The 13,536-nt window shown below is 35.4% G+C and overlaps 2 protein-coding genes across 2 annotated transcripts; both read left to right on the top strand.

Annotated features, from left to right (window-relative positions):
- Positions 1-322: 322 nt before the first annotated feature.
- LOC121738797 (programmed cell death protein 5) lies at positions 323-1,082 on the top strand. The gene is made up of 3 exons (XM_042131043.1): positions 323-475; positions 561-669; positions 797-1,082. Exons 1-3 carry the CDS (start codon positions 410-412, stop codon positions 1,006-1,008), a joined length of 387 nt encoding a protein of 128 aa, XP_041986977.1. The 5' UTR covers positions 323-409; the 3' UTR covers positions 1,009-1,082.
- An 8,613-nt stretch (positions 1,083-9,695) lies between these two features.
- LOC121738857 (lipase 3-like) lies at positions 9,696-13,156 on the top strand. The gene is given in 6 exon segments (XM_042131117.1): positions 9,696-9,888; positions 9,891-9,907; positions 11,063-11,264; positions 11,495-11,865; positions 12,018-12,176; positions 12,736-13,156. Coding segments are annotated over 6 exon segments (1,263 nt in total). The 5' UTR covers positions 9,696-9,767; the 3' UTR covers positions 13,129-13,156.
- The last annotated feature ends 380 nt before the right edge of the window (positions 13,157-13,536 follow it).

The following is a 13,536-nucleotide window of genomic DNA, read 5'->3' as shown; positions in this document are numbered from 1 at the left end:
TGCTGTGAATTGATAGACTGTACATGTTAGTCATTCTATTGAATCTCATGAAATCAAAGAGAATGTCATATATTATGCGTGAAATAGAATCAAATTTTATGTCAGTTATTATAAATTATAATGCAAATTGTTCACAACAATGATCATATTTTTAGCGTAAATTTTCCTAAAATTTAGTAATTCCTTTGCATTTTTGTATAATATTTTGAACTTTGATTTGAAAAGAACACTTCTTAGTCTTAAAACTAGATAAAAAAAACGTTATGTAAGAACTACTCAAAAATTAAAAATGTCAAAGAAGAAGGAGAAACTCATAGTTTTGACTTCTGAGTTCTGCAGCTTTTCTTCTATACTATACGCTTTTTGTTAATAATTCTCGTTTCCACTACAAATCTTTAGGTTAATATAAATGTCGGACCCAGAATTAGAAAAAATTAGACAGCAACGTCTAGCACAACTGCAAGCTCAGCATGGAGTAAGTTTAAAGATTATTGTTAGGTTATGTTTTTAATAAAGATTAAACACTTAGCACCTGTGAATTTAATTCGTTTTTGTTTAAGGGAGGTGACCCTAATCAGGCTAAGGCCAATGAAGAACGTAAACAGGCAATGGAAGAGGCAAAACATTCGATTCTTTCACAAGTTCTTTCCCAAGATGCCCGAGCTAGGTGTAAGTGATTCATTATGTACTAATGTTATTGACCTTTACATATTTTATAACATTCCAATGTTGTATTTTATAACATGCCAAAGTGAAAATGGCTTTTGGATTTAATTTTGTTATTTGTATGTTCCAGTAAACATAATAAAAATGAGCAAGCCGGACAAAGGTGCATTGATTGAAAATATGATATGCAGGATGGCGCAAACCGGCCAAATAGGCGGGAAAATAAGTGAACAAGAGCTAATTCAGATGCTGGAGTCCCTCAACCAGCAGATGCCCAAATCCACCAGCACCGTCAAGTTTGATCGTAGAAGAGCTGCACTCGATTCCGATGATGATCTTTAGTAGTAAATTAAGATTCTAAACAATATAACTTTTTTTACTTTGAGCATGATATATAATATATTATTATGTCTTGGTTTAAAAATAATTGCACTCATGTTTAGTTAAAGTTAAAGGAAAATAATTTTACTTTGAAATAAAATTGTTCATGAAATTTCTAAATATGTTTTGGGAATGTTTATTGTATTTATATTATTGTGTTTGATCAAGTCTTTAAGTTGCCTTACGTATAACTTCCTAAAACAAATGTAAACTTAGATAAAAATATTAGAATAAGTTAGGGACATAATATATCTTAACAATACAAAAAATAAATATTTTTTTAGGCACATAATATTATTTTAATAAAGGTTTTTGTATCATTTGTGGTAAAATCATTTTGAAATGATACATACAAAGTCCTTATTTCAAATTATAAACATAAAAGTTGCTCCTAATTCTAATGTAAGTAAAGCTTATTTATTGACTGCTAATAAATTTTTAATTTTCTCATTTTTTTTTATTTCATTATCAATCTGAAGTCAGAACATTATTCTACAAGTAAACTTTCATTAAGCATTACTTAAAGAAAATTAGCTGAAAATTTGGCAAAAATAATAAAGGACTTTTATTCAGGATCAATGATATTCTACTTATACAGATCTGTTACGTCCATACTATTTTCCGGCTTAAATCTCTTCCGAACAATTTTCAAATTCAAAATTGCAAACATTGACAAATTTGACAGATAAGTGAAACAAAAGATACGAAAAACCATTAACATAAAAGAGACAGTTCTATTTTTAAACGTCGAATCGTATCGCTGTCTCTTTCTTCGCCTGAGCTATGACGAAAATTCGATTTTTCCAGATTATTCGAAAAAATTATTGAAAATGTAAATAATCCAGGTATTTATTGCAATCAAGACATATGGTAAGAGATTCCATGTGTTTTGTTTTTTTTTTTGAGTAAGACAAGACGCGGCACGTTCGTGACTGCTCTCGATGCAGACTAAACAACAGACGGCCCAATTGGGCCGCAATTGAATCTTCACAACGCGCGCGGTAGTAACATATCTGCTTTGAGTATTTCATCATTGTTCAGGATATTATGTTTATGTAGGTTTAGAGTAAAGATAAATTTAATCTATTTATTTTTAAACTCTTTTATTCTGTTGCTATGCTATTTTTTAACACACTGGTATCGAACGATTTACAATTGATCACTAATCCACCATGTCACAATAAGTGCACTAATATTTTTTAACAAATTGAGATAAGAAAATAATATTATGAGTTATCGGCTCACCTTCTTGTTTTGGACGTTTATTTGATGGGGGACTACCTATCTGCTTGCATCGCATCATCATCATATTCCTGTTTCTAGCTCATATTTTCTATTCTCTAAAAAATCATACTTAAATTCTAGTACTTAAATAAGTAACCAAAGGTTGATATTCACTGATCAAATCTAAAAACATATTAATATAGGCTGATATAGGTATCTGCAGTAACTCAAGAAGGACTAGTTTTTAGCTACATATTTTTTAATGAGAAAAAAGGTTTTTTATGACTTTATTTCTTTACAGTGCCAGTGAACACGCCTAGCGTGCTACGTAATTTCATCCTGCAGTGCCGAGAGCACACCTAGCATTATAGTTTGCGTTTTTATAGGGCGGCATCTCTGGGAACTACTAGAAAAACGTGGTGGCATTGAATTGAAAGGTGTTACTTTAAAGTAACACCTTTTAACAAGTGGTAAACACCATAGACTTTTTTTGTTTTCCAGTAATCTATTTTATTTTATTTATTTATTTAATCAGGACACCAAACAGCACATACATCGAAATATCATTAAAATAAGCATATTAATTATTATAAATTTTTCTAATGCATGTACCTTAGCAGGTGACACGGCATTTATAATCAAAACTCCACAAAATACAATATGAAATTATTAACTACTAAACTGAAGAACAATTACTTAGTGATTGTTAACTAACAATAATTTTCAGGCAAAGTACCTACCTACATTATTACATTAACAACAAAATTTCTGAGTATAACTTAAAACTATGATAACTATTATTACATAATAATTATTTTATTTTATTACATTGAGATATTATTGCAAATTAAATTATATTAAGATTAAACATGTCAATGGCATATAGCAAAAAGTCAGAATTATAATGTGTACACACAAAAACAAAATCATAATAAGTAATTTAATAGATGTCAAATAGAGAATTATTATAAACATGAATAGATTATATAATTAATTAATAATGATAATTATTGTCATAGATATGTCACTATATTATTGATTAGGATTTTAAGTTGTATTTTAATATGTCTTTTTTGAATAAGTGTAGATTACTATGGAATATGTAAAAATCTGAACAAATACTATTGTAAAGAGAGAACATTCTTTGAACAGGATTATTCTTAGCTACATTGTTTTTATACTTAGGGATGTTAAACAGTTGAGGTATACGTACGGATCGGGTAGGAATTTTAACCGATACCTGATTCAAGATCTCTATGTCCACGGTTCCGTTAATTATTTTGTGTAAATTACATAAGTCAAACATCTGTCTGCGGCCTTCAAGACTCTTTAAAGAGAATTTATTAAGTCTGTCCTCATATAACGGGATCTTCCATCTGATCCCATGTCTAGTACACAGTGATCTTAAAAAACGACGCTGTATAGACTCGATCCTGTCAATGTGTATGTGATATATTGGGGACCACACTGATGAGCAATATTCTAAGATTGATCTTACCAAGGCAGAATAGAGTACAATCCATGTTTTAGTACTTTTGAACGGTCTAGCAGTTCGAATAATAAATGATAGCATTTTACTTGCTCTGCTGCATATGACATCGTAATGGTGTCTAAAGGACAAATCTGAATCAAACATGACCCCTAAGTCGCGCACTACTTTAGTACGAGTTATTGTGATGTCATCAATTGTATAATTATGTAATAAAGCCTTTTTGCTCTTGGTAAATGATATAACATTGCATTTTTTAATATTAAGCGACATGTGATTATTTTTACACCATTGTACGACAGAGTTGATATCTTTCTGTAAAGTCAGACAATCATTTATACATTTGATGCGTCGATAAATTTTTATATCATCTGCATATGCTAAACATTCACTCACTATAATAAAAAGCAAATCATCAATAAACAAAAGAAACAACAGGGGACCAAGATTGGATCCTTGAGGTACTCCAGATGTCACTGCAATAGGTATCGAGTCAAAACCTCTTAAGGCCACCAATTGCGTTCTATTGCGAAGATAAGATGACAACCAACGGAGGAGATTACCATGAATACCCAAATGTTGAGCCTTTTCAAGCAGTATATCATGATTAACTCTATCAAAGGCTTTTGAAAAGTCAATATAAATTGAATCGGTCTGCGTGCTTTCATTGAAGGAATTACAGATAAATGTAGTGTATGTAAGTAAATTTGTATTAGTAGATATATTGGAAACAAATCCATGTTGTCTGGGATTGAGACTACACTTAATAGAGTTATAGATATGTTCATGTACAAAAGTTTCGAAAACTCTGGAAAACCAACTGAGTATGCTAATCGGACGATAATTTTTGACATCAGACCTATCACCGTCCTTATAAATTGGTGTGATACGTGCAATTTTCCACAAGGAAGGAAAGCAGCCTTCACTTAAAGATTTATTGTAAATTATTGATAAAGGTAATGCTAGAGTTGAGGCGCAAAATCTTATAAAAATAGGTGGTATTCCATCAGGGCCGGCTCCCTTAGATAAGTCAATTTTTTTCAATTTTTTAAGTACGTCAGAAGTTTGTACTTGGAAGTCAATTATCGAAGTGTAAGAGGACGAAGTGGACGTTTTATAGTTATTAGCAGTACTTGCATCATAATCTGACGAAAAGTAGTCAGCAAACAAGTTCACAATGTCTTCACCCTTATCAGCTATTCGATCCTCATAGAACATTTTACACGGAATGTGATCAGTTGCCCTCTTTGATTTGGTGTAGCGCCAAAAAGTTTTAATATTTGTTGTCAGTTCATTTTCAATTTGTTCGATATACAATTTAAAACATTCATTTATCATATTCTTAACTCTAGTTCTTAACATAGAAAACGTGTCATAATCGCGGGGGTTCCCAAATTTTTTAAACCGTTGGTGATACTTATTTTTAGCTTTTAAAAGTCTTCTAAGGCCTTTAGAAAACCAATGAGGGTACTTATTGCCTTGAATGGCCTTGGCCTTAGGGGTGTGCTTTTCAATCAATGAGTATAGAGTGTCATAGAAAAAATGGGTGTACTCATCACAACTAAGAGAGAGTGACATTTGTTTCCAGTCAATTTGAAGAAGATCATTATTGCATTCCACATAGTTTGTTTTGCGGAAACAAAACCTTTCGAAGGATGGATTTAACATCAACGGCTTGGATATATACATGTTTTCCAATTGAGATCTAAGGGCGGGTGATGTTTATCCTGGCAAGAGATGGGAATTGCTGATGATAGTTCAATCAGTTCACTATTAGTGATAACTAAATCAAGTAACCTATTGTTCGCATTGGGTATATAATTTATTTGACGAAGAGATGTGTTATGAATGAGATTGTAAATAGCCTTAGATTTCTCACAAGAATAATTTGATGGACACCCAGATTCTTTTACCCAAGTTATATCACGTAGATTAAAATCCCCTATAATACATGTGGTTTGAGTATGAGTGTTAGAAACATTCGTACAGGTATCAGCAAACTTTGCTACAATATCAGAAGGTATGTAATCAGGAATGTAAACGACGCACAGATTAAATGTACTATTTTTGTTTAATTTGATTTGAATCCAGAGATCCTCAAGTAGAACTGATTGCCAATCTTTACGAACAACCACGTCTAGACTTTTAAGTGCAGCAATTAAAATTCCGCCACCATGATGTTTTTTATAATGATTTAAAAAAATTCTATCCCGATCCCTGCGTATAACATTATATCTATTATCAATTAGCTCAGGTGAGAAAACAGTATCGTCTAACCAAGTTTCACAAAAACAGATTATGTCATAATTATTTGATATTATTTCATTATATACATCAACAACCTTTGTCTTTAACCCTCTAACATTTTGGTAGTAAATTGATAACGCCATATACCTAGGTAGAACACTATTCTCTGTTCTTTTTTAATTTTTAGGCCCAGTATTTTAGAATACCTGAAGCAGAACCTGGGTACGCCCATGCCTATAAATATACAAAAAATCGAAAAAAAAAATTGGTCTTTCAGCGCTGCTACTTCCACAGTGAACTCTACAAGGAACACGTACACGCCCTAAATAATTATCATTTATTTTTGTTACATCCTGTAGTTAGGTTAAATTAAAATAGTAATAAACCGAATATATTTAATCATCTACTTACTTACCTCATTTACATACATAATTAATATTATAATTTTATTTTACAATATTTGTGATTTTGGATAATGATGGAGGAGGATCGACTCACGGCGCCCCTCTTTCCACGGCGCACCAGGGCGCCGCGGCGCACAGTTTGGGAACCCCTGGCCTAAAACATTAGATTTTTCCTTTTTTGGTGTCGTTTATGCAGGTGACGTGAGATTGAGACGTGATGCCCTAAGGACGATTTTTGTGCATCTTTTGGTGCCCTTTCAGACGTGATGCCCTAGGGCCTAGGCAATTGCTTAATTTGATTAAGGGTTAATCCGTCATGCGAACAGTACGGTAATTTAGGGGGGGTCCCAAACCTCCCTAAATTACTAATACTAAAGTGGTAGCATTTTATCATTTAAATTGCTTTAGTCTTGAGACTGGATTACTGGACCACACTTGCTGCTTGTTTTGAAGCCTTTATTATTATCATGATCGCCTAATGGCAATGAGTGATGACTTCTGTGTTGCTTGTTATTACTTATTAAGTATATTATATATTAAGTATATTATACTAGCTGTCCCGGCAAATGTTGTTTTGCAATATAAAGTATTTCTAGATAATTTCTAGTGTAGACAATAAATAACTGACTTATTGTAATTGTGTAAGGATGTGGTATATGCGTGAAATAGCCATGGCGCGCTGTGAACCATGAGGGAATATAAAAATAATAAGCGCCAAACATTATTATTTTTTAGTTTTTCTTTCTTAAAATTACACTAGCTGTTTGACCGAGCTTCGCTCGGTATTCGATAAAACATTAATAAAATAACATTTTCTAAAAATTATTTCTAGCTAGATCGATTTATCACCTCTGAAACCCCCCATATACTAAATTTCATGAAAATCGTTGGCGCCGATTCCGAGATTCCAATTATATATATATAAATAAATATATAAAAGATATAAGATTTAAAGATATAAGATTTGTATTCCGCGAGAACAATAATGTCTAGCGTGGATAAGCACCCAAAATTATTGTGGACGAAACCACGCCCTGATAGCAATCTACAATCGAATGACGAATCCTACTAATATTACTACGTTTAAAGATATAAGATATCACTAATTTATTACGACATTACGACAGGTGGGGGCTTGTTTCACCACTTCTTGATAAGTGTCGGATAGGCAACTTGAAAGAGCAGGTAAAAACGGGACTCTATTACTAAGACTTCGTTGTCTGTCCGTCTGTCCGTCTCCAGGCTGTAACTCAAGAACGGTTGTTGCCGCTATAACAAATACTAAAAACAAAATAAAATTAATATTTAATTTTTTTTAAGTAAGTATAATAGAATATCATAGATGGACATTGGACAACCATAATCACTTAGGTAGGGGTATAAAGAATAGATAGTAGCCGATTCTCATACCTACTGAATATACATAACACATACATAAGTACAAAATTTGGTAAAAATCAGTAAAGCCGTTTCGGAGAAGTAGGTACGTTTGACGGGACAGCTACTCGTAGTAATTGTCCCGGCAAACGTTAAAAGTATTTCGCCCATATTTTATTGAAGTGACTAAATAAGTAAGTATGTCACCATGGCAACGTACATCGCTATTCGGTAGCATCACTGACCTCTATAATACATCAGCTATAATACACTGGACAGGCGATCGCTATCAATAAAATATTCCTATTTGAAAGTCGCCATATTGGCGCTGATTGCTATGTGAAAGCAGTAGTGAGTGTACTTGGAACTACTATTTTGCAAATGGCGGTTGTCATTTTCTATATAGATTAGTTCACAGTACGCTCACCGCGGCGCTTCAAATCGGCATAAGAAATAGCTGTCATTTTGTACGGCATAGCCTGTCCAGTGTATTATAGAGGTCAGTGCGTAGCATGCAAACAATCATGGTCGTCGTCAGTCTCGAGTTGTAATAATTTAAGTACTATTATTTATTCAACAAATGCAGTTATCAATATAATAAGTACTCAGTAGCCGATTCTCAGACCCACTGAATATGCATATAAAATTTGGTTAAAATCAGTAAAGCCGTTTCGGAGGAGTACGCGGACTAACATTGTGACACGAGAATAATTAAGAAAACGAATTTTTGCCATTTGTTTGCAATACAATATTTTTACAATTTTACAACAAAAATTTAAATGTTATGTACCTACCTACTTATCTATCTAAAAGCTTTCTTTGACCATTCATCTAATAGATCTACTTACTTAAAAAAAGAGTTTTAGAGAGTCTTACTTACGATTAACGAATAATTACAAAATTTTGTTAATAAAAAAAAATTAGACATCTACTTAATCACTTTGTTTATCAACAACTTACAAGACGTGGTAGGTAATGGCTTATTATCCCACAAATCAGTGTTCAAATCTAAAATACTTTACAAATCGTTTTATCAAACGATAATATAAAATGACAGCAGCAATTATTGTTTTACTAGTAATTTGTAGTAGATATTGATCTTTAAAAATCTTACAAACTGTGCGTATCGAGCAGACAACGTTGGGTTCTGTATAGCCCAGGATTATAAAATGGGACGGCGGAAATAAAGTGGCCTACATTCATAAAAAATCTATATTATAATATATTCATATTATAAAGCGGAAGAGTTTGTTTGTTTGAATGCGCTAATCTCAGGAACTACTGGTCCGATTTGAAAAAATCTTTCAGTGTCAGATAGCCCATATGTCGAGGAAGGCTATAGGCTATATTTTATCGCTCCTAGACTAATAGGAGCGAAGAAATAGAGGAAAATGTGGAAAAAACGGAGGAAATTATTTAAAATTGCTTATTATCATAAGAAACTACTGCGGCAATTTCTATGTTATTTGGCACACATGAAGAATAGACCACGTGAAAGGACATAGGTTCCTTTTTTGCGGAAAAATGTACGGTTTCCGTGACATTCCTAAATTACGCGGGCGAAGCCGCGCGGAACATCTAGTAACTATAATATGAAAGCACTGGTTCTGCTCATGCTATATTTTGAGCTAAATGTAAAAGTGGGAGTGTCAGGTATATAGACTAATATTTTATTAGGTATAAATAATATTAGGTATAATTAATTGAAATTAATTACTAAGTGAACGATTTTGTGAGTTTAAAATGTGTAAAGAGCCATGGGCTCATGTCTGTCTGAGCCATGAATACATAGGTAATTATGAAGACATACTTTGGTATTATAAGTCTTACCTAAGTATTATAATGAATTCTCAAATTCGTACTTTTGCAGTTATTCAATTTTTCGTTGTTTCGTTAAGTAACTCTAATCCAGCTTGCCTTATCTGTTGATAGGTGTTATAAAAACGTAGTTCAGTGTCAAAACCACAGGTTCGTGAAAAATGTTTTCCGCCTTGCTCCTCCTTTGCACCTTCTTGGTGGTGACCTCTGCGGAGCCATCGCCTAACGCAGACTACATCAACTACCTGATAGAGAGTAACCAGTTGACTCGAATCTCCGACAATGTGCTAGACTGGATGTTGTAAGTACCAGGAATCGAAATTATGAAGCCAGAATATAATATGATAAGTTGTGTAAAATCAGAATAAAAGCGAATATAAAGCGGTGCACGCAGTAACTTTTTTCACCATGACGCGTCGCGTCGCGTATCCTCGCGTCACGTTGCGGTCTGTATTGACCCTTTAAAACAACGGTCGTCACACTTTACTGGCCAATGACCACTCATGACAATGTGAGTGCCAGCACCGGGCCGCAAAGTATGTGAAGGGCGCTTCAAAAGCAGTTCCACACTAATGCCTTTTTTACACCTACCGAGTAGGTAAAGTGGCGAGACAGTACTTTTTTTTTTTATTAAATAAGGGGGCAAACGAGCAAACGGATCACCTGATCGAAAGCAACTTCCGTCGCCCATGGACACTCGCAGCATCAGAAGAGCTGCAGGTGCGTTGCCGCCCTTTTAAGAGGCAATAGGGTAATAGGGGAGGGTAGGGATGGGAAGGGAAGGGAATAGGGGAGGGTACGGAAGGGAGTAGGGTAGGGGATTGGGCCTCCGGTAAACTCACTCACTCGGCGAAACACAGCGCAAGCGCTGTTTCACGCCGGTTTTCTGTGAGAACGTGGTATTTCTCAGGTCGAGCCGGCCCATTCGTGCCGAAGCATGGCTCTCCCACGTATGAGTTCGTTTTTTTTTTTGGTCGAGAACACTGTCTCGCGCCTCTACTCGATATAGGTGTAATCAGGCATTCAGGCCACTATAAACAACTACATTAGGTTATCATTTTGGCATTTGTTAACTAAACATTAACGATAACTGGTCAGAATTGGCCAGTTGCGTTTATCATTAAATATGGCATAATTTAACCATTGTGTAGTACTTATAATTGAACATTCAAATAATTATTTACTTTGTCGCGGGCCGCACAGATAACGGCCATGGGCCGCAATTTGACGACCACGTCTTTTAAAAGTTTGACGACTGGATCCTTAAATTTATTAAAATATGTGTAGTCATGTAGTGGGAACTCATTAGTCATTGTCCATACGAATATTATGATATTTTAAGAAGACAACAGCAAAATCTATTTACTATTTAAAATCTTCGTCAAAAAATATTTTTCATTCAGAAATCTATGAAAGTAGATAACTTTGAAATACTTAAAAAATATTCTCCTTTCAGGATGGTCTCATCCAGAAGTACCAGTATCCTTTTGAGGAGCACACCGTGACCACATCGGATGGCTACATCCTGACGATGCACCGGATTCCTCGCGGCCGTGACGCCAACAACCAGCCAGGGGACAGGCCTGTCATCTTCTTGATGCATGGCCTATTCTCCTCCTCTGCTGATTATGTGCTCATGGGTCCTAAATGCGCTTTAGGTGAGCCTCTTACTTGTCTTCTTATTAATTTCGTTGCGACCCCAAGATAGCTCTATCATTTCCCTCGGGTTCTCTGAGAAAATATCAAAGGGTTTTCGTGTTTATAGGAAGTGGTGGAAATGTGTGGTGGACCAGTGTCCGTTAAAAAAGATTCTGAATTAGGAAAAACTACAAAATGTGATCTGGATTTTTGGTGAGATGAAAGTAGAAGTTGCCAATGTTTGTTTCAGCTTATATTCTGGCTGAGGAAGGCTACGATGTATGGATGGGCAACGCGCGCGGTAACTACTACTCACGGAGACACATTTCTCTGCGACCAGATGCTCTCCTCAACACCGCTTTCTGGGAGTTCTCTTGGGATGAGATCGGCAACATCGATGTGCCTACTATGATCGACTACGCTCTCGAACACTCGGGCAGATCCAGATTGCACTACATCGGATACTCCCAAGGAACGACCAGTTTTTTCGTCATGGCTTCTCTTCGCCCGGAATACAATGCTAAGATTATTTCAATGCACGCTCTAGCGCCCGTGGCGTACATGGGAAATAACAGGAATCTGCTGCTTAACGCCATTTCTCCATTCTCCAGGAACATTGCGGTGAGATTTAGTTTTATTTCTTTACGCAATATTATGTGGTTATATGCTACTTGAGCATAGTTTTAGCTGACATTATAATTGTTCACATTGAAACATGTAGATTGTAAGTGAACATTTTTTTGTTAAATTAAATAAATGGATACATTTTTTAGTCCCTAGCTAACTTAATTGGAGTCGGTGAACTCCTGCCAAACAATCAGCTGATGACGTGGGCCGGTCAAGCTCTGTGCATGGATGAGGCTTTCACGCAGGCGATCTGCAGCAACATCCTGTTCTTGGTAGCAGGCTGGAATGAAGACCAGCACAATACCGTAAGTTTTTATTAACGTTGTATTTGCCATACACCTCCTATATGTCTCGACAAACGTGTATCTTGGGTAATTATGTATTTAAACTTGTACCGTGCTTGCAAATAGTCTTCAATAAAAATAATCATTTCTAACAAATAATACGCCTACAATTACAACTAGTATCTAGCAATAGGTAGATACTAGCTACCTATTCACACTATCTGCATGTACCATCGAGGAAATTGATTCCTAGGTAGTTGACAGACCAACGTCATTTGGTCGGATCATGTCAATTCAATGTTAATTGCGATCTGTCGGCTGGGTTGATGTAACGCAACCAAACTACTAGGTCCCCCATCTGCCTAGGAATCAACTTCTATAATACTATCATACTTAGGTACATCAATTAAGGCCTGTATTCACTTTAATTAGTGCGAGTGCAGGCGATTGAAGAACTTGCACTAATCAGTCGCTGTCCACACTTGCTTTCTCCTGATTACTAATCACCTGCGCTTATCACTAATCTAAGTGAATACAGGCCTTTAGTTTCATAAGATTAACGAAAATCCCTTATTTCCAGACCATGTTGCCCGTGAAACTGGGTCACACTCCAGCTGGAGCCTCAATCAGACAGCTGGCGCACTACGGCCAGGGTATTACTGGGAAAGAGTTCGAGAGATACGACCACGGTTTCATCAAGAACAGGAGGTTGTATGGGAGCCGCTCCCCGCCAAAATACAATTTAGACCGAATCACCGCACCCGTGTTCCTTCACTACTCCGACAAGGATCCTCTGGCTCATGTCAACGATGTGGACAGGCTGTTCAGGGAGCTCGGAAGCCCAGTCGGCAAGTTCCTGATACAGCATCCCACGTTCAGCCACTTGGACTTTATGTGGGGCATCGACGCGAAGACCCTAGTGTACGACCGAGTTATCGCCTTCCTGAAATCGATGGACGTCCATGGCTACTGAATCTAGAAAATGTAAAAAAATAAATAAAAAGGTCTCATATTTTAATTTGGTTTCTTCTGCTATATTTTATGAGTTTAGATGTAGACTGTATAATTTAATTTGGATGAAAACTATGCTATACGTTTCATCCCGCGAATGAAAATATTGTCTCAATGCCACATTTCATCTACAACAGTTCATCAGCTTTGACAAGATGAGAGAAAACAAGTCAAATAATTGTTTAATTTATGTACTATCAGAGAAGTTGATTCCTAGGCAGATGGGGGACCTTTGTATAGTCTGTCAAAAAAGTGAAGAAATAAGAAAAAAGGGATGACTCTACGATGTTGCCACTTTTTAATTTCTTCACTTTTTTGACAGACTATAGTTTGGTCGCGTTATGTCAGCCGACAGATCACAATCATTAAC

This window comes from Aricia agestis, chromosome Z (assembly GCF_905147365.1).
Source record: "Aricia agestis chromosome Z, ilAriAges1.1, whole genome shotgun sequence".
In the NCBI taxonomy this organism is placed as follows: Eukaryota; Metazoa; Arthropoda; class Insecta; order Lepidoptera; family Lycaenidae; genus Aricia; species Aricia agestis.
Note: the sequence above shows the minus strand (reverse complement) of the source record. Positions and strands in the feature narration are given on the sequence as shown.

What these genes read in the sequence shown, in the direction of transcription:
- LOC121738797 (XM_042131043.1), top strand. Translation starts at nt 410, where the DNA reads ATGTCGGACCCAGAATTAGAAAAAATTAGACAGCAACGTCTAGCACAA. An exon ending in AACTGCAAGCTCAGCATGGA is followed by an intron (nt 476 to 560) that starts GTAAGTTTAAAG and finishes TTTTTGTTTAAG; the next exon opens with GGAGGTGACCCTAATCAGGC. An exon ending in CCAAGATGCCCGAGCTAGGT is followed by an intron (nt 670 to 796) that starts GTAAGTGATTCA and finishes TGTATGTTCCAG; the next exon opens with TAAACATAATAAAAATGAGC.